General features: G+C 41.0%; 2 protein-coding genes across 6 annotated transcripts in view; one reads left to right on the top strand and one right to left on the bottom strand.

The window, feature by feature from the left end:
• zgc:65811 (uncharacterized protein LOC393524 homolog) overlaps positions 1-27,648 on the bottom strand; it is a 635,041-nt gene that overhangs the window by 42,215 nt on the left and 565,178 nt on the right. The window lies entirely within an intron of this gene.
• Positions 1-27,648, top strand: part of LOC125879894 (meiosis inhibitor protein 1) — a 103,041-nt gene that overhangs the window by 33,136 nt on the left and 42,257 nt on the right. For 4 of the 5 annotated variants that reach the window (XM_049562039.1, XM_049562036.1, XM_049562040.1 and 1 more), the window contains 12 exons: positions 1,425-1,559; positions 2,429-2,543; positions 4,480-4,571; positions 5,033-5,180; positions 5,608-5,719; positions 10,755-10,815; positions 11,485-11,582; positions 19,700-19,880; positions 21,355-21,505; positions 25,328-25,513; positions 25,733-25,858; positions 26,422-26,611. In XM_049562039.1, coding sequence (XP_049417996.1) covers positions 1,425-1,559; positions 2,429-2,543; positions 4,480-4,571; positions 5,033-5,180; positions 5,608-5,719; positions 10,755-10,815; positions 11,485-11,582; positions 19,700-19,880; positions 21,355-21,505; positions 25,328-25,513; positions 25,733-25,858; positions 26,422-26,611 — 1,595 coding nt within the window. The remainder of the gene's footprint in view (positions 1-1,424; positions 1,560-2,428; positions 2,544-4,479; positions 4,572-5,032; positions 5,181-5,607; positions 5,720-10,754; positions 10,816-11,484; positions 11,583-19,699; positions 19,881-21,354; positions 21,506-25,327; positions 25,514-25,732; positions 25,859-26,421; positions 26,612-27,648) is intronic. The other variant, XM_049562041.1, reaches the window with a different exon arrangement.

The following is a 27,648-nucleotide window of genomic DNA, read 5'->3' as shown; positions in this document are numbered from 1 at the left end:
CGTGTGTTATTTAGGATGCTCTATGTGACTACTGTTATGGCAACAGGGAGCCAGTCCACAGCTGTTGTGGTGCTGCGTCATAGACCAGAGACACACTCTGGTGATCTTTCTAACAGCAATAGGTCAGCACTATTTGTTTATTATGTGTCCCCGCCTGGAAAGAGAGAAAATAAGTGTCTGTGTAGGTGAGTGAGACAGAGGGAGGGTGCGTTCATTGCGACTCAGCAAACAGTCACTGCTGTTATTGGCACAGCACCCCGAAGAATGATAGATAGATCAGGCAGAAGAACAAACTGTCTTGTTTGATGGGTCTTTATTGACATCTATGTCAAAAACCCATATCAGCAAAAATTCCTGAAATGCTGCCCTCTTTCTCTGCGCTATTGGCATAATTCTCACTGACTCATCCAGGACCCACAGTGTCGTACCATTTTTAACTGTCTTGGTATTTGATTATTTGCTTACAACAGTGATTCCTGTAGAATTAATCATAGATGCCTGTCTCTTTGCCTAGTCTAGGATCTGTTTCTGTGGCTGCTAGGCTACAGCTAAATAATACAGTGTTTCCCCTATATGCAGTTAGCCGCTGCTAAATGATTAGCACCACTGCTATATAAAAGTCTCATCATACACAGGTAACTTGATATGTCTACTTTAAACAGCCAGAGTTGAGGACAAGTAAGTATTCTGAGCTGAACACCTCCAGATAAGGGTGCTTCGATCAATCGTTTGTTGCCGATATTGATTTAAATTAGTTTGAGGGCCAGATGACACAAAACATGTCAGACAATGTCTCAGAGGGCCACTAAAATAGCTTTACTGGTCTGGCAGTTCTGACAAACTGTAACTCGCACATGGGTTACTGCTAACTTGATGTCTAGCTCACCTGCCTGTTGTGTGTATGAACACATCATCTTCCTCCTCGCTCACCACACTAAGACGCCACGCTGAATGCTTCTGTAGAGGCTGCGATACACTCTGCTGTTTTCTGACAGTGTTTACATTTAGCTCTGTTCGTCCCGTGTTGTGCCCACACGACCGACATGGCATCTTTATGCAGGGTATACTAACTCCTTCTGATCTGCATTTCTCCAGGATTTGACTCGTTATGTCTGTACGACTAGAAACACAGGGTTGATTAGATGAGACTGGGGGATAATTGTGATTTGGTTTTGATGTCATTACTGGAAGCAAATTTTATGCAGGTAACTTGTATCTATGTTCTATTTGTTGACAGTCATCAATTGTTTTTACAAGCTATGTATGAGTCATGATATTGATTGAAACAAAAACCCAGGCACAAAATCCTAGGGGAAACACTGTAATGACACCTATTTATCTGTGGAAAAAAACGCACTGTTGTTGGATAGTGCTGTTTATATGTGTGTGTGTGTGTGTGTGTGTGTGTGTGTGTGTGTATACAGGCAGCCCCCAAACATGCGTCTGTTCCCCAGTGGTTCAGGTTTTGTTGCAGTATCAGAGGCTGTTATTGGTGGAGTCATGTCCTCCTGCCTGCTGGTAGCCACACAGGCTGCCACCACTGCCGCCGCCCTGTGCAGGTATACACAAACACACATTCTTGAGATGCGTAGACACACAGACACACAGAGACCTGCAGGTTTACAAGGTAGATATACTGATATAGGTGCTTGTTCAAGGACACTTTGCCTCTGGCAAACCCTATACTGTGAGTTGCACTCATTGAGACACATGCACACACAGACACTCTTACTCACAAATGTGCGTTATAGCCTTGTTTTCACTAAGCAGCCCAATTCAGTTTTGTTCAGTTTGTTATACATACAGAATACTGTATATATAGTTGTAGATGGTACCAATAGAATCGTTCCATTCAGTCCTCTTTTTGTTACTCCCCTGTTGAGGTACCTAGCACACTGATCCGATAATAAAAGGTGGTGCTAGAAACATTGCAGTCCGTTGATTGGTCAAGAGAATTGCCACTCTTGCTTGACAAGAACTCAATGCACAAACCCGATACTTATAAATATCCTGTTGATTGAGAGGGAGACTGTAAACACACCAGTCTTTTCTTTTTGTTCTGAAAATGTTGGGGTGCCCTGATCGATAGATGATTAAGGTGCAGATGTTCCTCTGCATTGTCAGTAAAGAAATACAGAAATAGAGCAGGGATGATAGCAACAACCCCACCTACATGAGTACTGTCTGCGGTGGAAATGCAAAGCAGATCTAGGTACATACTGGTACGGGTAATGGTACGTACGTTACCTACTATATCAAAAGTGTTTGGTGGAAATGCAACTTGTGTCCCACTCTGTAACAGCCAGCTTCTTTCCATTACCATCGTCCTCCCTTCCAAGCTACCTAAAATAATCATACAGTGTTGTGTAAATTTTTTCTGTCCAGTGTTTGCTTTGTATAAACTGCTGCCACTCTCTGAATTATTCAGACTGAACCACCAGTCCATACCAGTCCAGTACGGGAAGATAGAGGAATTAATTGAGGCTATCACTAAGAGATTCTTTGAGCTGTCCCTACCCTCCCCTGCTCATCGTCGAAACACTGTGAGTTAGTTTTTCTTTATGTCTGATCCACAAATATAATATAGAGATGCTAAATTCAGGAACTGGTAGTGAAGAGAACTGTCTGTGCAGTCTGTCTGAGTCGTTGTCTTATGGTGATTCTCCAGAGAATTTTTTTTCCCCTGTCTTTGATGCTATCTAGCACATGTCACACAGTACATACAGTGTGTGATTGACATGTCCGATCCCTTGAAGGTCTTTTTCTGTTCTATTTTTCATAGCTGTCCCTCACTGCTGCCTCTGTTTCAGACAGGAATACTGATTCCTGTCTGAACGCTGGAGTGTCGCACCTGTAACAAGGACACTGATGTTGGTGTCAGCAAGAGATGTCTGGTTGGCATAGATTCACGTTTCAGTTGAGAGAATAAATGTATTTCACTTTAATCACTAGGGTTGGGTACCAAACTCTGTACTAAAGGTACTGAACAAATTACCTCGATACTAACATGTACCGATTGACGTTAAATCCATCTGTGCCAGATGTTGTTATCTGAGATCAATCAATCAATCAATCATTCGTCACATGGAATTGTACAATGTACAACTGTGAACTTGTGCGCTGTAATGTAGTCCTTTTTTTGTGTCTTCCTACATTGATGGCTGCCACTTTATAATTGTCCACCTTTCTGGATGGTTCTGGTAATCCATGGTTTCCGGTTGTGAACAAGATGGCTGTATGGTTGCTTCTCCTGAACACGTCACCGCTCTGTAGCCACAGAGTGATTCACAGCTGGAACGGGACAGCATCTCACAATCCCACTCCTTCTCTCACCAGAGGCCTCTGCTCTGTCAGATTGGCATATAGATGAAAAGCCTCCTGGTTGAATGGCACTGTCCAGGATTTTGTCAGTGAATCATTACAGTGAATATTACAGTTCCTGATATCCCGTTGGAAACTGATGCAGCACAGAGGTCGTCCAGTTTATTTTCCAGCACCTGTACAATGGCTTTAAGGATGCAAGTTCAGCTGATGCTCATTCTTCTCCATCTTTCCTCAATGTTTACTGGTTTTACATTTGAATACCTTGGCCTGGCTAGCTAGCAAAGAATTCACAGACTGGTGAGTTGATTTTCACATCCCAATGAGTGATTCGCAGCCATGTTCAAAGCCAACCACAAAAAAGCACCACCAACACTTGCAAAAGAGACAGAAGAGACAAAATTAAGCACAAATTTAGCAGTGTTGATAGATGGGTGACTAGAAGCATCCCCCTCTACGTCATGATATGTGCATTTGGGTGAGAACGCTGAGTCAAAGTCGATAGGCAGAAATGCTGGAAGAACCATGAAACCTGGAAGCCAGCCATGAAACTCCATTGCCGCTGTCAGAGCCGCCGGGTTCAACTTCATGCAGGAGACAGAAGTGCTCCAAAACTGGGAACCCGGCCACAGAGCTCTGTGGCTGCTCCGTCAGCTTCCCAGTGAGCCATTACTTTCACTGCAGCACCTATTTTCTTTTCTATATTATTTTAGTAATGGCTAGTATCACTGCTAGATGAGCAGACACACACACACACACACATACACAGAAGCAGACAGACACAGAAGATTAGCTCTATGTGTGATGAGAAAAGAGCAGAGGAGCAGAATTGCGTTCAAGTCTGCAATGTCACCTCTGCAGCTTGTTCAAAAATTACATTTTTGTTATTACAGAGAAAGTAAAGTACTGAGAAAATGTTCCGTTGGGTCCAAGTATCAGTTCAAATGTGAATGAAACTCAACCCTGTTAATCACAGTGTCTGTCTTTATGGAGAGGTTTCATTGTTTTAATGATTCCCATAAGGAAGTCCGTTTGGTGCTATGATAAGATGATCATTTCCTTTTGGATGTGGTTTAAATTGGCTTGTCTTTTCCTCCACTCTTTTCTCACGTTCCGGTTTCCTTTATTTTTCCCATTTTTATCTCTGCTATCCCCCAGGGGAGTCTGAGGAGGTCAGACCCCAACAGCCAGGGTTCCAGGTCTGAAGGATTTCTGCTCCAGGCTCTGGTTTGTTTTCAGGCTGCCTGCAGGTCAGCACATTGTACGATCATGTTCAGGGAGTTTAATGGGATCACTGGGACAGCGAGAGTGAATAATCAGACTCACTAATGGACAGACAGAGTCTTTGGTTGTTGTTTGTTGTTTGATGATTAATTCTAAATTTAAATCCATCTCAACAAGTTCTTCCTTATGTCTTAAAGATTTTTTTTGCATATTAGTTTTTTTTTTTTTTTTTTAAAAATCAATGTGTTGCATTAAATCAAGTGTTAATCTGTGATATGCCAAATGTGAATGTTATTAATTATTAATGAAGCCATTGGAATTAATATTTTCAGCCCACCAGCAGAATGTTTCAGTTCAATTTTAGATGAGGGTATTAAGTGAAATCCTTAGTATGCACATGTACCAGTATTTCTTGACATTTTTATGTAATTTTTGTATGTATGTAAGTGGGGGTGTTTGTGTTTATGTATGTGTGTGTGTGTCCAAGGTTGACCGAGGACTGTGCATCAGAGCCTGTTTTGAAGGAGAACATGTTCACAGCTCCATTTAAACACAGCCATGCTCAGGACTCACTGGAGTCCCTGTATTATTGTCTGCTGCGCTGCTGCGACTCCGTCTGGATACCCACGGTCATCGTGAGAGCTGCAAGCACAACACACACACAGATGCACACATCCAATTCATTATCTTCTCATCTTAACCGTCTATCTCTGTCACAAACACTTGTAACCGAACACTCGAGAAAATACTCTTGTGATTTGTCACGTCTCTTTTCTGAGAAATTGATGACAATGATTACCTCGTTCTGTCTGGCTGTTTCTCTAAATAACTATTTTGATAAGCACAGCCACACACACTCTGTCTCCATTAGTTTTGTGTACACATGGATATTTGAGCATATCGATCAGTACCTCTGCTGTAGTGCCAGTAATTGTTTTATTATGTTGGTTTTTCTAAAGTTGGTTCTATTCAGGCTTAAAATCAGACAAGAAGAAATGGTTCACAGTTTGTGTTTTGGTCATTCGTCTGTAATTTCCTCTGTGTATGTGTGTGTGTGTGTAGAGGATGTGTGAGCATGCACCCAATGCCCTGATCCTGCAGTACTTCTACTCCATCCTTTCCTTCCAGTTCACCCTGCTTCCATCATTCATGCCTGTCTTTGCAAATAAGCTCGGTAAGTTGTGTAAAACTATAACCTCAAATCAGCAAATACTTTGTTTTGTTTTACTTTGTTTTATTTTATTTCAGTATTGTGCATTCTGTCTTCTAGTTTCATGGCAGGAAACTGCACTGTGTGTGTTCTCCCCTTAGCACTGGAACATTGACAAATGGGGTGTAGCAATCCTAATGTTGGTATCTTCATGAATATTCTGCCCAAAATGGCCAGCTTTGACTAGTGCAGTCGCAGACAAATCTCTTCTCCATTATCCAGAGGGCCAGGCTGTCAGTCCCTGTAATATTATAGTGATGGCACATGATGAAAATATTATGAACTGACTGTTGACTAGCTTCAAAGAAAATAATGTAAAGTTGGATAAAGTCATGAAATACAATGTTGATAATAGAAAAATAGAAGTTATTTCAGGATTATTACATTTATATTATAATACACGTTTCATAATATAAAGTACATTAAAATTGGACAATGCAGGATTTTCCTAAAAACAACATACAAACTCATTCAAAAGTAATTCCTCATAATCATCACTTAAAGAAGTATTTCACTGTTGGAAAGATGGTCTTTCATGAAACTGGGGTGTTTGTGCCGTAGAAAAACACAGTTACTTAGAAAATAGTGCTACATGAGCAAAGAGAGACAGCAATGCACTGCGCCACACCGGACCAGTTAACATTAAAATATGTTTCTGAAAGAATTTGAGGTGAAAAATGGGCAATGCAGTAACAGAATCTAGGTTCATATTTTATCAGCACCACTCAGTTTTACTGTTTGATCTCTGATTGATTTCAGACTGAAAAACTGGCATTTTCACAATACAGAAAATAGAAGGGTGTCCACTTTCTGTTCTCAAAATCTCATATTACTGCCAAACAGTGCTTTAAAATATGTTTCTGAAGACATCTTGGGCAAGAAATGTGCCGTCCATTAACAACATCTTGGTTTATATTTGATCAGTATGGCCCACTTGTACAGTTTGATCAGAGTTTGCTGGAGAGAGGCAGGGGTGGCCCTTTCTCTCAATCCACTTTTTTACCCTTTGTGTCGGTAGTAGTGTTGGGCACACAAAAATGAGGAAGTACAGTCTGCTGTTTGAGCAACAGCCCTAGAGCCAGCAAATGTCCGCAGGATTGTGGGTTTTGTCAGGCAAATGAGCAGGTAGATCTGGCTGCTGGCAAGATGGAAGGATGTTTAAAGTAGTTCATTTACACGTGCTACCCACATTGTTATGATACAAAGCTGGGTGAAAATCAGCAAAGCATTCAAAAGTGTGAGACCGCCCTCTGCCTGTATTTTCTTATTCTTATTTTGCTGTGTTCTGCACGTTCCTTGGCAAACCATACAGTTTTGTAGGCAGAACGCATCCAAGAAGAAGATATGAAAATTTTGGACACAGTGCTAAAAAAAATCACATATATAGCAAGGAGAAAGCAAACAAAAGCTGAGGTTGGCTTTCATTTATGCTGCTGATACCATTTACAGACAGTGAATCATTAAATTCTATGAGATTTGTTTTAAGGTCAGTCATCGATATTGTGGGAATATACAAGTCTTGAAATGATAAAGTTTGAGTCGCTTTTGTTTTTATACAGTCCTGTTGAATAATGTTACACATCTCCTGCTGCCCTCATGAAATATATTTGACATAATCAGTGACGAGTTTTACATTTAGACTTGTTTTTTTTTCTGCACACAGAATTTGGTGAATGAAATGAGATAAGACTTTAAGGTGGACACATTTCCATACTTTAAGATGATGGACCACGTGTTTCTCCTCAGATTTCTGACCTGAGCTGAAGGTTAATATTTGTTTGTCAGATGGGCGTCAGTGGTTAAATCAAAAAATCAAAGAAGCTCTGCGATGATATTTGTGATATTAGTAACTGAGCTGGCCTGTACAGGGACAGCCAGTGTGACTGGCAACATATAGCACCAGCCTATACAATGTAAAACTAGAGTGTCGAGTTCACATGGTGGGATTACAAAACCTAATACTAACCAAACATATTTCTAATAAGCTCACTGTTTTATTGCCATTTGCCAGTTAAGTACCCTGCTTATAGTACATTTAGTCTAAAGCCCTAAATGTCTAACATAATTAAATAAGCACAAACAGAAGCAATTACACTGTTAAGTTCAGTTACCAGCTAATCATACAACGTGCAGTACACTTCATATTTCATTTCATTATCACATAACAGTTTCTGTCAGGAAGTGTTCACAAACTAAAATCAATATTTTATGCAGTTTATAGAAACAGCAGCAGTTGATTCTGCCCTCATCAAAGACAGGGCTAAACGCCTCAACATTTGCTTGATGGAATTTTATATCACTGTAGGGGAAAACTGAGCAATCTGTCCAAATCTGGCAGTCCACATGATGAGCCTCAATTATTGACAGGAAACGCGTTGCCTTGGGCATCTAGACAAGCCAGTGTGGTGGCGTTAAAAAGAAAGTTAAGCTTTATATTTATGCTGCAAGCGGTTAACAAAGCAGAGCAGTTTTCTGCTGATATGGCTATACCTTGGCATAGATCCACCAGAGAGTGTTAGTAGCTTTATGAAATTGAAACTTCCCTCAAATAAGTAAGGGGTGCTCTCTCTCTCTCTCCCTCTCCTGCTGCACCATTTAAACAGCCAAGACATTAAGTACAGCTTTACGATATAGCTTTCCCCCCATAGAATTAAAATAGGACTGCTGTCCCATTACCTCCAACGTTGCCAAATGATGAGTTTTCCCTCCCTGATCCTTCAGAGTATTTTTAGAATATAGTGTCTGTGTGTAAGCTTGAAAACAAATGTGAGATTAAAATGTGAAGCAGGGTTCCCACAAGTCCTTGAAATCCTTTAAAGTTTGTGTATTTGAGGGGAAAAAATGAGGCCTTGAAAGGTTTAAAAATAGATATAAATAGATATGGGTCGTTGAAAGTGCTTAAATTTATGTATTTTGGGCAAGAATCATAAATCTTAGTCTCTGTCACTCAGTTTACAGGACACATCATTTTGCTGTGCTGTGTTAAAGACGGCAAAAGACCACATATTCTGCAAACACTGCTACACAGCACAATTGAGAAGCGTTCACACAAGCATCTTTTTTATGTCTCTGCGCCCGTCACAGCTGTGGTTGGAGGCTATACGTTTTCTATTTGTCCGTATGTCTGTATATGCATACACTCGTATGTTCAGCCACTTCTTGGGAACATAATATCTCATGAACGCCGTGAGTGAATTTATTCAAATTTGGCACAAATGTCCATTTGGACTCAGTAATGAACTTATTAGATTTTGATGGTCATAGGTAAAAGATCAAGGTCAGTTTGACCTTGCATCTGTCTCATTCTAATGAACTGATTATCTCAAGAACACATTAAGGGAATTTATATAACAATTGGCACAAAGGTCCACTTGGACTCACCAATGAATTAAATTCGATTTTGGTGGTCATTGGTCAAAGGTCAAGGTCTCCCTGACCTCATCGGTCTCATTCTTGTGAACTGTGAACATGATCTCTTTAGAACACCCTGCATGAATTTCTTCTAATTTGGCACAAACGTCCACTTGGATTCAACAATGAACTGGTTAGAATTTGGTGGTCAAGGTTACTGTGACCTTGTGTGTGTCTTATTCTACTGAATGTGATATCTCAAGAATGCTTTGAGGGAAATTACTAATTAGATTTTAGTGGTCAAAGGTCAAGGTCACCATGACCTTGCACCCGTCTTGTTATTGTGAACATGATAACTCAAGAACACCTTGAGGGAATGTCTTCAGATTTGGCACAATTGTCCCCTTGGACTCAGTGATAAACTGGTTAGAATTTGGTGGTCAAAGGTCAAGGTTACTGTGTCCTTGTCCTTGTGTATGTCTTATTATCATGAATGTGATATCTAGAGAATGCCTTGAAATTTTTTGTTTTTTCAAATTTGGCACAAACCTCCACTTGGACTAAATGATGAACTAATTAGATATTAGTGGTCATTAGTCAAAGGTCAAGGTCACTGCGACCTCATCTGTCTCATTCTTGTGAACATGATATCTTAAGAACACCTTAAGGGAGTGCCTTCAAAATTTTGCACAATCATCCACTTAGACTAGTGATGAAGTGGTGAGAATTTGGTGGTCAAAGGTCAAGGTTACTGTGCCCTTGTGTAATGATGTAATATCTCAATACCAGCAAGTTTTGCAGAATCGTCCACTTGCACTCCAGCTGAACTGATCTGAATTTGATGGTTGAAAGTCAAAGGTGAAGGTCACTATGACCTCATGTTTTTATCCATAACTCAAAATTAATTCTTTTATTATGACAAAACTTCACACAATTTTCTAATAGGATAAAATGATGAAGTGATGACATCATATATCCAAATTGTCAAAGGTCAACTTAACTGTAACATCATAATGTTTTTCAAAAACACTTTATTTCTCAGGAACAGAGGGGTAGTGATTCAGACAAATACTGAATTAGTGACACTAATCTTGGGTGTCCACCTTGACACTGGGTTTATTGTATAGATCTATGTGCTGCTGGGGGGGTGTGTGTGTGTGTGTGTGTGTGTGAAGCATCCATGTTTTCACAGACAGGAAGTGCAACCTGACTGGTTTGCGGGGGCATACAGTACAACAGCAAGGCAGTAATTGCAGTTTCTGAGAGAAAGGCTTTGAGCTTCTGTTAAGCCTCCTAGCTCTCATTATAAAAATGCTTAGTGTTATACCAGTGTTTAACCATGACCTGTGTCTCAAACTGTGCTTTGTGGGTCCTTGAATTTGTGGGAATTGGGCCTGGAAAGTCTGTGAAATGTCATTGAATTTGATATTTTAAGAAAGTGTGGGAACCCTGAAGAAGGTTTAGGGATTGTGGACTCAGACTGAATCATGATTTCTGGCACAATGATGACAGGCTTCTCTCTTCTTTGTAACTTTTGTTTTAAAAAGTGTTATATAAATAGTATTTTTATCACCATCTTTCTCTTCTTCCTCATCTCTCACTGTTTCATCCATCCTTTATTCCCCTCTTCACCTCCTCTTCCCTGCAGCGTCCTCGGGTTTCTACAGGCTGGCTCTGGAACACAAAGGGCTCCTCTGTGCGGGGAACAGGTACAGTGTAACAGGATAACCCGAGGACACACACATACACGGCAATTAACAAAGCACTGCTGTCTACAAAGTGTAGCTGTGTGTGTATCTGTGTGTTAAACCGCGGTGGCTCAGAAAGTTGAGTTCTTATTATCATTCCCTGTCGGAGCACATTGAACAATGAGACAGATAATTCGACTGAGGCATCTGTCATTTCTGAGTCACTCTGTCTACTTTTTTTCCAATAAGCGAGTCGTCTCAGCAGTGTGTCGTCTCAGAGCAACAGATCTGCAGCTTCAAAGACTGCTGTGTGTGTGTTTAGAATCAGTATGTGTAAGCATATGTGCTTTTGTGAGTGGAAGTGTGTGTGTGTGTGTGTGTGTGTGTGTGTTGGTGCGGTCATAAACGTGGTTGACTCAGTAAGCTTTAGGCCCCCCTGCTCTGAGCTGTAATGAAACTGAACCATGCCGTGCTTGTGTTTCATATTTGAAAGGACTTAGTCAAGGCACATCCTGTCCTATGTTTCCGTTCCCTCTTGACTGTTTTGACCGTGCTGTGTGGAGGATTTGTGCTGTGTTCGTCTCAGATGCCCTCCAACTTTCTTTGTTTCCTGCTGTCTTTCTGTCTTTTCTATATATTCATGTGCATTTTCTCTGACTCTGTATGTCTCCTTCTTACCGATTCTTCCAGGCATCCAAACCTGAATACAGCTTGCTGTGGTTTTCTACAGAAACTCAGCGTGTGTCTGCTCTCCCAGTCAGACCCTCCTTCTGGCTTCTGCCAGTATGGTATGCAAATACACACACACACACACACACACCCAGACACTTGCGCTACTCACAGAGCTACCTGACACACCAGTAAAACCCTGTTGTTCCTGTCAGTTTCCGAGCAATGATGTCAGTTGAAGTGTTGAACTGAACTGTTGCTACTGATTGTACGTTGTGCTTGTTATGTCTAAAGATGGTCAGGTCTGGTTAGTTGTAAGTTGCCCAAATCATTTCTTTTCAACAGCTAAAATATACCGTGAGTGAGCTAATTTCACCATGACTTTAATTGTCCGCTGAAAAGTGCCTATCTTAATCCCTATGAGACTTTTGTCTAATCATTTGTCAATGATGATTTTCTCTTTGATAATGAATGAATGAATGGATTTTTTTTATTGTGGCATGCAAGCCCACATGGGCTTACAAGACACCATAAATTCAGAGTAAGCCAGGATCAGAGTCCAGCAAACATACATTTGGACAGCATTAAAAGGAAAGAAAATGGAACAAAGCAGCAGAACTATCATATATAATCAGACCAAGTTTGTGGATCACTGACAGTCATATAACGTGTAAAACTGAAAAAAGAACTCAAATTCTAATTAAACAGACTTTCCTGCCTTCTCTTCTAGGCTTTTGCAAGAACATTGGCAAACTTAAACACATCAACATTAATCAGCTTTTCCAACTTTTGGTCATCTGAGCACCAGAAAATGTCAAGATTTAGACAAGCCGTTTCCTAGAATATATGCTCTATTAAGTCAGAATAGTTTGTACAATATAAAAGAAAATGGGACTCACTTTCCACTTCACCCAAAACACACAGCTCACATATTCTGTTTTGATATTTAAACTTTAGGTCTGGTGATATGTACAATTGTGTAATGAAACATATATATAATGTTCCAATGTCGGATGTTCATATTAAACACGGCCAAAGTTTCACGTAATGAGTTAAACGTATGTAAAAGTAATCCCTTTGAGCAAATATGTCAGGCTTCGGACCATTCTGAATGCTCTGCTTCCAAAAAAATTCTGCTTTACTTATAAGCTGATGTCAGATTGTGGTGGATTTCTTTTTGCATGAGACAGCAAGTTTTCACATAACTTGTACTGCTACATTTAGCTACATACTAACATCACAAAATATGTAATCTTGGTCGCCAATATTGTTAATTTCACCTTGATTTCAGATCGTATTCCTACTGGAACACATCCAGTTGTGTTTAGAAGCATTTAGTGGGGGCGTTGGTGGATTAGTGGTTAAAACAGGTGCCCTATCTGCAAAGCCTCAGTCCTTGTTGCAGCGGCCACAGGTTTGCTGCAGGTCATTCCCTGTCTCTCCCCTTTCACACTACACTGTTCTATCATTAAAGGCACAAAAAATAATCTTTAAAAAAAAAGAAGCATTTCGTGGTGATTTTTCACAGCAGAAAGAGCAGCCATACTCCGTCACTATTTTTTTCTCTGAGTATGTTGACGGTGCAAAGACGCCAAGATGCGGAAGACCCAGAAACGCTGACCAATCAGAGCAGACTGGGTTTTTTGGCACGGAGGCTTAAAGAAACACACTTAGGGTGCTTTCACACCTGCTCTGTTTGGTTTGGTTCAATCAAACTCAAATTCGTTTGCCCCCTAAGTGCAGTTTGTTTGGGCAGGTGTGACCACATCAATCACACGCACCAAAACAACCGGACCGAGACCTTCTTGAAGAGGTGGTCTCGGTCTGGGTTCCGACCTGGATGTGAAGCAACTGCAGTCACATGACACATTGTTTGGGTTAAACATGAGCATGTTCCAGTCCTGGAGGATTATTAATGTGCACCTCCTCCTGTACTGCCTTAATATGCACATTCAGCACATCCAATGCATCAAAACATTGTTTTCTAGTTGGAGCCGCGCCTCGTTTTCAAACTGTATGGTTTGACTAAAATGAACAATGACAGCAATATAGTCCACGATGAGCAACGCTAAAATCAACCTGCGTAGTTGTCCCTCCATTGTGACATTAGAAAGTGTCACATTTATCTTGCAAGTGTAGTCTTCTTCGTTTGCTTTACTTCCTGGATTTTTCACACATGGAAATTCTGACCAATCAAGAGCAGCTTTCTCACGCAAGGCATTTTATCTGGTCCGCTTGTAAATGCTGTCGTGAGACCATGAACCAACTCTAGGCAATTATACAACTTTGTGACAAAATTAGTCCCTGATTCAGACCAAAGCAAGACAACTCTAGGTCTGAAAGCATCCTAAGACTGCGTTTCAGACAGAGGGTGATTAAGCTATATCAGGGAAACAGTATGGGAAAGATTAAGTGTCTTTTGAATGCCAAAGGATTTAAACAGGTTGTAGTTGAAACCCAAAATACAAATACAGTATAAACCTGAAAATGAGCATGATAGGTTCCCTTTAATGAATCTAACAAACTTGCAATTACCACATTGCATGCTCTCTCTCTCCTTTACCTGCACATGCTCACCCTGTCTCCCTCCGTTTTCACTTTACTGTGTTGACTTTAAACATCAATAACTTTAACCAAGAATCTCATCCCTAATAGAGATGCCTTTTCTCTTGAGTTAAGTTAACCTTGTTCAGAGGGGGGTCTCAGAAACAGCTTTGCTTATATAAGCCGATGATTCCATTTTAGAAACGTGTTTGCAAAGGCACTAAAGAAAAGCTTGAGCAGATGTGTTTACTGTAAACATGTTTAATGTGTGAAATGGCCTTGAATTGAACACTGAACAGCTTGCTGATTTTTAGTTGCTGTGTGAAAGAGCTGATGCAAAAGATAATGAAAGAGTCTCTTAAATGCCAACGCATTTAGTGACAACACAGTTGGTGCCTTCAATTAAAGGGGCTGTGCTTCTGATTATGTGAGACTGAAGTAAATGAAATAAAAGAAAGGTAAGTGAAGTTGTAAGTGAGTTAACAAAAATGTTACGATCCAGGTTGTTTCCCTTCTAATCTCTTTCCACATCCCTGTAACATCTAAAATGAAATGAAAGAAATGTTTCACTGGAAACTGCACTTGTTCCATGGAGACATGATGTGACATTGAGACCAGAGTTGAGTAAAATATTTCTTTTAGGTAATGAGATGTGAGAGTTGTGTGAGCAAGGGTGTAGGTGTATGTGTGTGTTTGTATGCATGCCTTGTGTGTGTGTGTTTGTGTGTTTGAGGCTTTGAATAATGGCTTCTGTGGAGCTAGACTCCTGTTTGTTCCTTTTTCTGTCTGCCTCCCCCCCTTTCATCACCCTTATCTGTTTCAGTTTCATTTTCAGCCTCTTGTTTTCTCTCATTTTTCTTCGTCTAGAATTTTACCATCTACATTATATGTTAGGTATTTTTCTTATTTGAAACTTTGTTAAACTGATTTGATCATATTTTATATTTACTGTTTCTGGTTTGTCTTCCTGTTCTGCACCTCTCTCTGTCAGTGTTTTATAGTTGTGTATTTTGTTAATTGAATAACTCTATGATATTGCCGACTAATTGTTGTGAATCATTTTGAGAGGAAGTTCACCCAGAGACAGTCTTGGTGTGAGTTGTCGACTGTTAGAGGTGTCTGCCTTTTCTTGAATATATTGGAACTAGATGACACTCAGCTTGTGTTGCACCAAGTAAACCCGGTCTCAATCCCAACTTGTCAAATATCAACATTTGGTCAATGGCCCTTGGTTTCAGACACCATCGCAGAGAGGCACCCTTTTGTGGCGGTATGAGATGCACCAGGTAGCAGCATTTTTGATGCTCCTGGAAACTACCGTAGTATTAAGAGTGAGAAAGTATGCATAGAAACCAAAAGTCAACCATAGTAAGTGGTAAGACTAATGCTAGTAAGTCTGTCACGTTATATTAGGTTAGTAACAAATGTACATTTTTTAAGCCAAACCATCATGTTTTATTCTAAACATGATCGCATGCTTTTGTTGCCTAAATGCAAGGGAGTAAACCTAAAAACTAACTTTTCTTTTTAACCAAGGTTCTAAGTTTATTTTGAAAAAGACTGAATACATTTAACAAGCAGAAACTGTGCATGTCCTGTGAAAAAAAAAAAAAAAAAGTTTGTTTTAAAAAGAGATGATGCATTTAATGAGTGTAAATTCACACGCGGTCCCTGAATGTCCAAAACTGATGCAGGAGGGGTACGTAGCGCATAATATTATGATGGGTAGGGCCACTGACCAAGCATTGGTATTGAGTTGGGAGTGTACTGTCAAAGCACTAAAAAAATTACATTTGAAAAACACAACAGCAATATTGCACGTCTGTCCGTCCTGGAAGAGGGATCCCTCCTCAGTTCTTCTTCCCGAGGTTTCTGCCATTTTTTTCCCCCGTTAAAGGGGTTTTTGGGGAGTTTTTCCTTACGAGGGTCCAAAGGACAGAGGGATGTCGTGTGCTGTAAAGCCCTGTGAGGCAAATTGTGATTTGTGATATTGGGCTTATGAATAAAATTGATTGATCGATTGAATGTCCAGAAATCATGACCTGGTTACTCAAGATAACCAACAAACCTTGTTGTGAGCAGTTTTATGTAGGAATTATTTTCTTTCTATGGAACTACACCCGCCAACTGTATCACTGCGCAGAGCGAAGTGTGCATCTACTGTTAGCTCACCTAGCACCACTGAGCTAGCAGCTCAGCAGAGGAGGATGCCGTTCATTTCAAGCTGTAATGAGCATGAGCTTCTCGTCCATGAGTAGATCCACACTTTCTTCGGAGCAGCGACTTGGTGCAATTTTAGTTTTAAAGAAAGCAAATAGTTCCTACATGAAACTGCTCACAACAAGGTCTGTGGATTATCTTGAGTAACCAGATTATGATTTCTGGAAAGAGACACTGCTGCTGAGTTTTTCAAATGTATATTATTTGGCACTTTGAGCACCACAAACTGAGTGCCATCTAGTTCCATTATATTGGAGAGCGGCTCTATAGCCGATATGCAACTCACACCAAAACAATCTAGACTGATAAACAGAACTACAGCTAAGATGAAAACTATGTATTTTTGATTTGGGGGTGTACTGTCCCTTTAACGTATATCATGGCTACCTTTGTATAGTTGTCTTATAACTGTATAATAGCTGAAAATGTTTTTCCTCTTCTTTATCCTCTATTATTTAATGTTGATAAAAACCTGAGCAGGAGGCGACATGTCACTGCAGCCTGCTTTGTAGGTCTGTTGTCTTTCTCCCATCTGTTGTTTCCCTTCTCATCTCCTTCATGTGTCTGTCCTTAGCTGTGTTCCTCTCCCTCCCAGTCCTCCCTCTGAGACATCCTTTTATTCTCCTCTCTGCCTCTCTTCTCTTTCCCCCCAGTTCCCTAGAGATGACGGCTTTATTGGTGCCTGGTGCCCTTCTTCTCATTTTTCTGTGCTTTCTAAACGCTGCCATTTATTTCTTACTCTTTCTCTGCAGTGGTCCCTCCAGACCACAGTGCTCTCTGTCTTGCCATGGGTCTGCAACCTTGGCCACTTTCCCCTTTTCTCATTCCTGGTTATATTTATCTCTCCTCCTTTTTCTGTATTTCTTCAACTCCTGTTCCTTTTTTTACTTTGTTTTCCTCTTTGGCTGATTGGTAGTCTCTCTCCCTGCAGACCTTGCGGTGGCTTTATAGCCTCTGTGTAGTCATGCATCAGTGACCCCTATCCCTGTCTGACATCTCCCTGTTTCTTCTTTGTCATCCTTTTCTTTGCTGTGCCACTGCTTTCCTCCTCTTCCCTTATATACTGCATGTGGTGTCGTTACCTTCCCCACTCCTCGGCTCTCTTTTTCTCCACACCTGCAAGAGGCTACATTGCACAGCACCATTTTCTCTATACAGTGCCAAGTTTCAATGGTCCTCTTTTCGGGTTCCCTGTCTCTTTCTGTGTTGTTCTCTTTCAGTTCTTTAAAAGCTGCACCTCATTTTCTTCTCCCTCTCCCTATCGTTTCTTCCCTCACCGCTCTCTCCAGCTCCCTAAAGACCACCCAGAGATGGAGGCAACGGCTCGGTGCAGATAGTCCTACTCTTTTAGCTGCTACAGAAAATAATTCCCCGCTGTGCTTCACATCTTCCCTTCCCTTTGTCTCTTCATTGTCTTTTTTCTCTCTTACCATTTTATACAGTATTGTTTATTTACATGTATCATCTTCTTTTGCCACATGTCCCTGTCTGTCAGTCCTCCAGTCCTTCAAGAGGTGAAAGTCCTGCGCAGCACTCTCACACTGGTCCTGTTGTGTTTTGTCTCCGTGCACCTCTCGCATGCAGTTTCACTTTCCTTCTTACTGTTTCCTTTTGTACTACACCCGTCATTCCGCCTGCCCTTTTCATCTCGTCTTCCTATTCTTTAGGGACCTCATTTATGAAATAACATTCTTTAACTTTTACATAATATGGCTTTTCAAAGAAAGTTATAAAAATTGAATTTAAGCGTGCACCACATCCATAGCTTGGTTAATGATGGATATTGGCTTTGTGTTTGAATAAAACATAGATAATTGGAAAAGTGTGAAATCACTGAAACCCGTTCATTTTCAACCCCAGATGATTTTTTTCTGAACCTCAGTTTTGGCTTGGTTTTAGGCCCAATCCCAGTTCATTAGATTATAAGACAGTCGGCCCCCACACCTCTCCTACATAGGTGCAAGACACACACACTTTGCAGTTGTAATTCATCTTTTTGTGCGTGTTGTTGTTTTCTTTTTTGTCTCTTTGTCATCGTTTTGCGTCTCTTTGAGGGACTTTTGTCCCTTTTTGTAGTTATTTTGTCTCTCTTTGCTGTTCCTTTGCATTTCTATCTGGTCATTTTAAATCTCTTTGTGGTCACTATGGGCCTGTGTCTTGAAGGCCTATTCAGTTATCGATCCGTGTCCTTCCCCCTGTCACTCAGCCCTTACCCCTCAGTTTTACATCTTCATGTCAAGGGGCAGGGGGTTTCACGATTCTGGTTGTGATTGAGGAGTAGAGCGAATTATTTGGGCCATATGGCCCTCCAAATGGCGGTTTATCAGAGGCACTGTCCAAACCACGTGTTATGAGAAATCATCGGCAAGATGGCTGGACAAGCAACAGTGGTCCTTTTCTTTATAATAAGCATGACAAAAAAATGTTGCGGGCGGCACGGTGGTGTGGTGGTTAGCACTCTCGCCTCACAGCAAGAGGGTTGCCGGTTCGATCCCGGGCGTGGGAGCCCTTCTGTGCGGAGTTTGCATGTTCTCCCCGTGTCAGCGTGGGTTCTCTCCGGGCACTCCGGCTTCCTCCCACAGTCCAAAGACATGCAGATTGGGGACTAGGTTAATTGATAACTCTAAATTGTCCGTAGGTGTGAATGTGAGCGTGAATGGTTGTTTGTCTCTATGTGTCAGCCCTGCGATAGTCTGGCGACCTGTCCAGGGTGTACCCTGCCTCCCATCCCATGTAGCTGGGATAGGCTCCAGCCCCCCCGCGACCCTCAAGAGGATGAAGCGGTTAGAAGATGAATGAATGAATGAAAAAAATGTTGTATCCCCACCTTTGATGGCACATTACACTCAAAATTCAACTAAAGTCCAGCAACTGAGTTCCTGCACTTGTTACCGCTTTTCTTATTTCAGTACACACAGTCCAGGTGGGAGCATCTAACTTTAGCCTACAGACCACGGCTGGTGGCCTGGTAATGAGGCACTGTTCTTTTTTATTTGATAACTTGTTTGGTTGATTGGTAGCGTGAAACATAAGTTGTGAATCCATTTTTTTTTCTGTCTCCATCAGATAAATGGCAAATAACATTCTGATAATGCCGTTATAACCATAGTTGGGTCTGTTTACATAAACGCCATCAATGACTATTGATGACATATCAGAATCTTGGAGGGTTATATGATTCATAGGGGAAGATTTTAACCACTGCCCCTTGTAACTCTGTTGCAAGGGCTAAGAGGCACTTAAAAATGAGGGGTAGAGGTAAAAATAAGACATAGGATTGGGCTGTAGTCGTAAGCACAAAATTGATGAGTAATGTTCCTTTGAACATGAGGCCTCAGGGTCTCTTTTGCTGTGTTTTACGTCTGTCCTCTCACTCTCTCACCCTCCCGTTATAACTTTCTCCAGTTCCTGTTTCTGTTATTAAACCCTTAGTCTTTTTTGTTCTTATTTTATTTCCTTGCTCTTCCCCCAGATGTTGAGGAGGTGGAAAAGCTGCTGCTGCACAACCTTCCCTCTCTGTGCTGTCGTCTGTCAGACTGGCCTGCTCTGCTGTGTGAGGCCCCGGGGCTCCAGCTGTGTGAATATAAAGGACCAAAGGCCACCCAGTACTGTCTGGTGATAATGCTACACCTTGCCCTGCAGCGAGGAGATAGGTAATGCAGTGCATGCACACAACGTAGAAAACATGAATAAGCACAAGAATAAAACACCCTCACCTGCTTTGCTCATATTGTAGACATGCATGATTCTCTCCGGGGATTTATGATGTTGCACTGTTTCAAAGCACTGCAAAAAAAGTGAAAAGTATTTGGTTTTGCAAACATTTTGCTTATTAGCAAGGGAACTGGTTCAATTTAAAAATGAGAGCTCAAAAAATATGATGTTCTGAGCTGGTGTTTTTGTGGTAATGGAATGAACCAATAAATATTTCAGCATTAGTAAAAAGCATTTTGCTGATACAAATTCTAACCACTTGTGCCTGGTGCTGCAGCGGAGTGGTTTTCTGAGAATCAAGAGCATAGTTTGATGTGCTTAGAGAATCAATATAAAGAGTGAAATGTCACCAAATCTCTCTGTACTCCATACCAGAGCTGGCAGCTGGCTGGCTGCACCACTTCTCTGTGCTCCAGTTTCGTATAAAGTTATAAGTATGTCTTGACAACACTGAGAGAAGTAAATACTTCTTATGAGTATGGCTTCATGATGTTGAGAGAATCTAATATTACACCTCCTCAATATTAAAAACCTGAAAATATTTTGGAGATTAAAGTAACCCTGGAGATTAAAGTCTTATTAATGTGGATCTAATGACCAAAGACAGACACATCTTGAAGTTTAATAACTTGAGAAAATTTCTTTGCAAAGTACAACTTTGCTGGAATGCAGCCCCCGAGAGCAGAAAAGGACATTTGAGCTATTTCAAAGTTATGAAATAACCAAAATGCCAGATGATATCTAGTGTCATATCACAGAGAGCCAGAGTTTTATCAATATATTACCCAGCTCTATCGGGAAACCAGCTGGTTTTGCATGTTGCTCTCTTCCTGCTCCAGCGGCACTTCTGCGGCCCATCGAGGGTGTTCTTAAGTACATATTTTATGACCTCAGAGATGCGTCGGCCTCTTTGGAAAGTTTAATCTGTCCTTCTGTGGAACCTCAGCTATGTATTACCCCCCCCCCAGGGAAGGGGATGAAAGCCTCTCCCCACCACTGTGTGGTCTCATCAAGATTAATGGGAGCTGTGGCCAGAGATTTACATAGCGTGGGAGGGCTGAGTGCGTGCAGTGTATGTGTGCACAGGGAGAAGGACTGTGAATGTGCGTACGTGTCTGTGCGTTGGTATACATTCTGTGTGTGTTTGTGTATGTGTGTACGTTTGCGTGAGAAACAGAGATAGCAAGTTTGTGACATCAACATGCCCCTGGAGCACTTGCTGCTCACATAGTTTGTGTTTGTTCACTTTATTCCTCTCACACTCGATGTGTCTGCTGAGGTGTGTTTGACATTCAAGTATGTGTGCTCCTGTGTGTTTGTATACATTCAAATGTAAATATTTGCCCTCATATATGTGTACTTGTAATATTTGAAGTTAATGTCATCATTATTGCGTGTGTGTGTGTGAGCCAGACTCCTCCCAGACCAGACGGTGTTCTCCAGTGTGGTGTGGCTGTTGCAGTCAGTGCAGGCAGAGGGTAGCTGTGTCCTGCCTCGCTCTGTGCTCCGCTCTGCCCTCTACCTGCTGGCAGTGACACAGGACAAGAGCCCCAACCTCGACGGGGTAACTCTGAGCAGTTCACAGCACAGAAATCAACACACACTCTGTAATTTATGAAAGTATGACAGTAGATAAACAGCTTCAGCAGCAACATATAATTTATAAACGTTTATGAAACTTTGTTTTATGCTTTTCAGTAAAGGCTTCAAGTTTTCTGGCACTGTGTCATAATTTCAGTGCAGGGCTGTTTTAGATTCGACAATAGATAATTAAATGTAGATAATTAACATTTAATGTCGATGGAAAATACTGCATTTTTTATTAACTGCCATTAGCAAGAATACGGCTGTATATGTATGTTTACAGCCACAAGGAACCCTATAGACCAAATCACATTTATGTACAATAACTTGCGTTTTTAGCCACCTTAGAAAAGGCCTACCAAAAAAGGTCAATATTAGTTTAAGTGTGTTCTATTTTGAAAATATTTTCTCCACTTTACCTTGCCTTCAGACAGCCTTTTCCAACAGGGAACTGAAGAGGTTATATCAAAGCTACCAGACTCCATTAACTGGTTAGTTATTGGTTAGCATGTACTGTAAGGTAAAGCTGAGCATATATTCAAATATAGCGTACACTTACACTGATACTGTTTTAAATACATTTTACTACGGCCCTCTCCACAGCAGTACATTAAGTTTCTGTGACAGTTGATTCGGTTTATGAAAGACGCTAGCAAAACAACACAGTACATGAAATTAGAACAGCAGAAACATCAGATTACGTAATGCTACAGTTACGGCTGAAAAGGACATCAGAAATAAAAAGTTGGATGATTTCACATATCGCCGCACTTGAAATTAATTGCCAGTTGTCTACCTGGAAGAGCTGTTGTTAGCAGGATGTCATGGGGACTCGGTCTATGTGTTTTATTAATGAAGTAAACCTATAACAAAATAGGCCCATAATAAAAGCTTTGTGCAAACTGTAGCTCCGCAAAATGTTAGCACAGTAATGCACGTCACCGCACTGTGTTAAAAAAGCACTGCACTGAATATTTGTTTTGTTTTCATGTCATCATTATGATTTTTTGAACCATTTTGGCAACCCTCTAACTTTTTGACAGCAATATAATGCTGCATACACTGTTTAGAGATCGATGTAGAACGGAGAGACAAGTATGGAAAAGCTTAAAAAGATATTGATTAGTCTTTATGGCTTTGAAAATTGGTTTGGATACAGTTACCAGACTACGGTTCCTGACTGATGAAATGGTGAGGAACTTTAGATAAGAAGGCATCTTTCTTCTAATTGGACCTTTCATGTTCAGATTCACATTTAGTAACAATTACATTTGGTGTTCATGTCTTTCTGAAACGGGTTGCATTCTATGTGAGATAGCCTTCATACGATTCCATCTGGCTTAGGGAGGTTATGTTGTTAACATCTTATATGTGCTACACAGACGTTTATCGGCTCAATGAATCAAAGAATGAATAAATTTTCTTTATTTGCCATTACAGATATTTTCATCATAGGTTTATTTTCTAAGTAGTTTAATTTAAAATCAAATAGTAGGCTGTAAAAGACATGAAAATAAAAAGATGTTCCCCTTTAAAATAACCTTGATTATTTTCATTGAATAAGAATGCATTCATCTTTCTAGAATAACATTAACCATCATTGTGGCATGTCTTGATAAAGACAAAGTCTCAGTAATTAAATGAAAAATAATAAATGATTCCTACTTACAAAAGTAATTCTCCTTTACAGTGATTCACTACATGTTTCCAGTCGGGTAGGCATGAAAATATGCAGTGATTAAAGGAGAAATGCGAAAGCTTCAGGGAGATTTAATGGCATCTAGCAGTTAGGATTGTAGTATGCAATTAGCTTAAACCTCTTCCAACCAGAGCATGTGAGCGGAGCGGAGCGGGTGAAACTTTCCGTTCCTCACTCGCAGACCTGTCACTTTGTGCCGCTCGTCCACTCCGCTTGGTTTTGCGCATTCTTCGCTCCGCTCCGCTCCATCATAAATTTTATCCTGCTCCACTCGCTCACCACTCCACTCAAAAAAACTGCGTCGTACTACCCTAACCTGTAATCTTCTATTCACAAATAAAACATGAGCTTGGTAGATTCTCCGGGGAAGCCCTCTCCCGGCATTTAGGGACTGTTCTACATGGTACCGCTGTCAGCAGGGTGGAAATAAGTCAAAGTGTAGAGGAGACGGACCGGGTTAAGCGGCCGACCTCCGGGGAAGCCCTCTTGCCTCTCCCCGCAGTTAGGAACCGTTCTCCAAGGTACCGCTGCTTCTCTTTCAGTTTCTTTTCTGAAGTACACAGTAAACTCCATAGTTTTGAAAGAAAATAGTGTGGGTGTGCGCAGGTGCAAAGATGCATTCTAGGTGGGGCATGAGCGACTGGAGCGAAATTGGAGCGAGAGATAAGGCTCCGCTCCACCTTTTAAAAAAAATAGCCGCTCCTCGCTCAACACAAAATCCTCCCGCTCCCCGCTCAGCTCCGCTCCACTCACATGCTCTGCTTCCAACTAAACTTCCTTCAGTGTTTACTGTTCAGGAGGTTTTTACCAGGAGCTCATTTATCCACAGAGCGCTCCTCCTCTCCAAAACAAACAGACCCAGTGATTAAAACCAGTAAAAACACTGAATAAAGCAGTTTTATGTTACAAATCAGAGTTTCTCTGACGCTGTTTGGCATGGCTCTCCCTCCACATGCTAATGTGTGTCCAGCTTTTTTCTCTGATTAGTTCAGATCCAGACATTCAAGAGGTTTTTACCAGGAGCTGAATTATCTGCAGAGGTCTCTTCTCCAGAACATACAGACCCGGTGAATAAAACCTGTCAAAACACTGTTACGAATTGATTTCTGGACACCGCTTGTTTGGCTGTGATGGGCTTCTAACCCACTGAACCTTTAAGACCAGTGTATGTGATGGAATAGTGGCATTAGCCAAAATGCCCTCCGTTTGTGTTGTTGATGCACATAAATATTAATTTTGTTCCCCCCCCCCCTTAATTCTTTCTCTTCCAAACAAATTTCAGGCACTAAGGTTTTCCTCGTGCTAAGCCTTGACATTCATACTTTGCACAATCATTTTGTAGATTTGCCTTGTTTCAATATTTTTAACAGTGTTGCCTTTTACCCGTTTGCAGTGCTTGCCAAAATACACTTTGACAGCTGAAGCAAGTAGTCTGCCTCAGTTTTAAATATCCTATTATAGTTTCTGTTCAGCGAGTTAATCCAACAATGTGAGGAAAAAACCTCAAGACATATTCAGTGAGACAGGTTTACCTACAAGCACTTGCAACATTAAGGTGTCAAGATTCCGTCAAGATGAAGGTGTTGAACGTGTTGTTTTTCTTGTGCAGAGAAATGGAACAGCATGTACTGGAGTTCTGTGCAGTTTAATATGGAAGCCATTAATGTGGAGGCCACGGTATACTTAGGATCAAAGCTTGACAGCTCATATTCATCTTTTGATGCAAAATCCATATTGTGCTGTACATGATTCAGCCGCAAAGAATTATTATAGCTCACTCTTAATTCTAAAGAAGAGAAAATAATGTTTTCTCAAGATAATGTTCGTCTATTTAGACGAACATTACATGGCAAAACTTTGTGCTGCAGTTTCTCTTAATGATATTTACTTTATGTTAACAATGAATATGTATAAGCAATAGATTGCAGGAGGCATTCTGCTGGGACTGAGGGCTCTGCCTCAGTGGGGTTTAAAAGCAGTCTCACATTTTGGTTGTAAAATAACTGTTTTCAATAGTGCAAACTTTTTAACTTGTGTTTGTTTGCTCGTCTCAAAGAAAATACTTTAGTGTTTTCATTTTTTTTCTTTACCAACCTACTCCAGGCTCCTTTGAACTGCATCAGCAAGGCGCTCTCCTCCTGCCAAAGCTTCTCTTCCCTCTACATTCACCATCCTGCACTCCTCCACTTCATCTGTCGATATTCAGAGCTTGCAGAGAAATTTGGGCCCCTGGTCTTAGAACTTTGGTTGACCAAGAAAGCACAGCACACAGATGCAGAGCAGACCACGGTGAGGGGACAATTGTTTCAGTTCTATCTCAGACTCGCATATGTTTGTCAATTATAATTTTACTTCTTGGAATTGAACACACTTTGCTTGTTCCTCTCATTAATTTCACTCTAACAGAGTAACTATTACAGATGCATTAGACAGGTTTTTTAATTCCCTTTGAACTCTTACAAACTGAAATTGATGAAAATGTTGGTTGGATTTCATTCCTGGGTACAGGCAGGCATACCGGAGACGGGAGAGAAGAGAGAAGCAGACAAGAGGCAGGATCAGGAGCCAGACACAGAAACTAAGGAGCTGCTGGCTCTGATCGAGAAGTACCCGGCTGTCGTAATGACGCTCCTGGTGAGAAGCAGAGACCCCAAACAGGAGCTTGGATTTAAGTTTTTCACATTTAATTGGAGATACTTGTAAATGCTGCATGATGTGCTGCAGTGTTTCACACTCCGTAGAACAATTAGTCAAGTCTGAAGCAGTAACAAGACTTAGTGGAAAACACATATTTGTCTTTAAGGGCCCTGACACATCAAGACAACAGTTTATGCCCGTATCGTTGGCCCTTGTTGGGTGTTTTTTAGCCGATTCAGCATGTTGAAGTGGCGTGAACTCTGTCAGTTCAGCTCAATGGACAAGAAGAGAAATGAAAGGTTGGTCGTTGGGTGTAGTCTTTGTGTTTTGTTCAAGTGCAAGTTATTGACTGATACACAGGCGACGTGAGGTGACGTAACAATCAGCCTTTATTGCTGCTAGTTTTTTAATGTCGGTTTGGTGTGTCTGGGCCTTAACTTCCACTGAGTACCTGGTTGGTGTTGCTGTGTTTGGACAACACTGATACACAAAGATTTTCTACATAAATCTGTCTCAAAGCTGGTGTCTATCCATCTGTTTGTCTTGGCATATGACTTCAGGACATGGTTTGCACCAGGGAGACCCCCCTGGCAGGACGAGCCCTGGCAGTGCTGGAAGTTCTTTTGCGTGCTCAAAGAGATTATGAGGCTGACTTGTGTACCAATCTCAGGCCAGCCGTAATGCAGGCATTGCAGAGGCTCAGTGTGGAGAACATGGGCCATGGGCTTGGACAAGGACACACTGCACAAGGTAAGAGCCACAGATTATATAGCATTATAGAAGTATTATAGAAATACCTGTTGTATCTCTGAGGAAAAACTATTTTGAGACAAAAATGTGTGTAGAGTTCAGTACAACTATCCTGTGGCTCAAGTTTATTGAAATGGATGAGATGAGATGTAAGGCAAGGCAAGTTCAGTTATATAGCACATTTTAGCAACAAGATAAATTCAAAGTGCTCTCCATAAAGCATTTAAAAGTTGTGCATCCAGAAGTGCAAAAGACATGCATTATAAAAGGACATTGAACTAGTAAAACACTCATTTTTGAGCAAGAAAATAGAAAGTCAAAAGCTAAAAATACAAGAATAACAGTCACAGTGTGGTGTAAGAAATAAATAATCATTTGTTTCAACAAAGGCAGCAGCAAACAGAAAAGTCTTTAGCCTTGATTTAAAAGAACTGAGTTTAAGTGGACCTGCAGTTTTCTGGGAAAAATGCACTGTAATAGAAGATACTAGGAAAAAAGGTATGCCGTAAAGTTACAATTTAAGAATTTGTTGAACTTCAAAATCAGTCAGTCCTACTCACAGTGGACCTTTCGCTAAAACCCACCCCTTTGTGATAGTCAAACAAGCTGTCACAGTAAGCATGGAGCCCACACTGTTACTAACTGCACTCCCTGAAGAAATATATTCATATTTTTGGACAAATGAAAGAGTGATTCCAGAGAGAAGCAGACAGAGGGGTCTACAGTCTGTGTTTGAAGGATATATCCAGGATGTCAAACTGACTCAGCAGCAACAACAGGTTAAAAAGACAAAGATAGTTAGAAGCTAAAGCCGAACTATAGGCTACAGATCACAGTGTAAAAGTGAACCACCACATCACTGCTGATCGCCACACAAGACAATGAATATAAAGGGAAACTTTGCTGATATTGAACCAGCTGTGTGGCATCACAGTGTGTGCAGATGAACAGTGTTTGGCTTCGCCCCCAGATGGGCAGGGATCTCCGGGAGATGTCAAACAATGTTCATCTCATCTGTGATGACACAGAGCTGGTTG

The sequence above is a fragment of the Epinephelus fuscoguttatus genome, linkage group LG19, assembly GCF_011397635.1.
Source record: "Epinephelus fuscoguttatus linkage group LG19, E.fuscoguttatus.final_Chr_v1".
NCBI classification, from domain to species: domain Eukaryota; kingdom Metazoa; phylum Chordata; class Actinopteri; order Perciformes; family Serranidae; genus Epinephelus; species Epinephelus fuscoguttatus.
The sequence above is the reverse complement of the archived record's forward strand: the minus strand, read 5'-3'. Positions and strand labels throughout refer to the sequence as shown.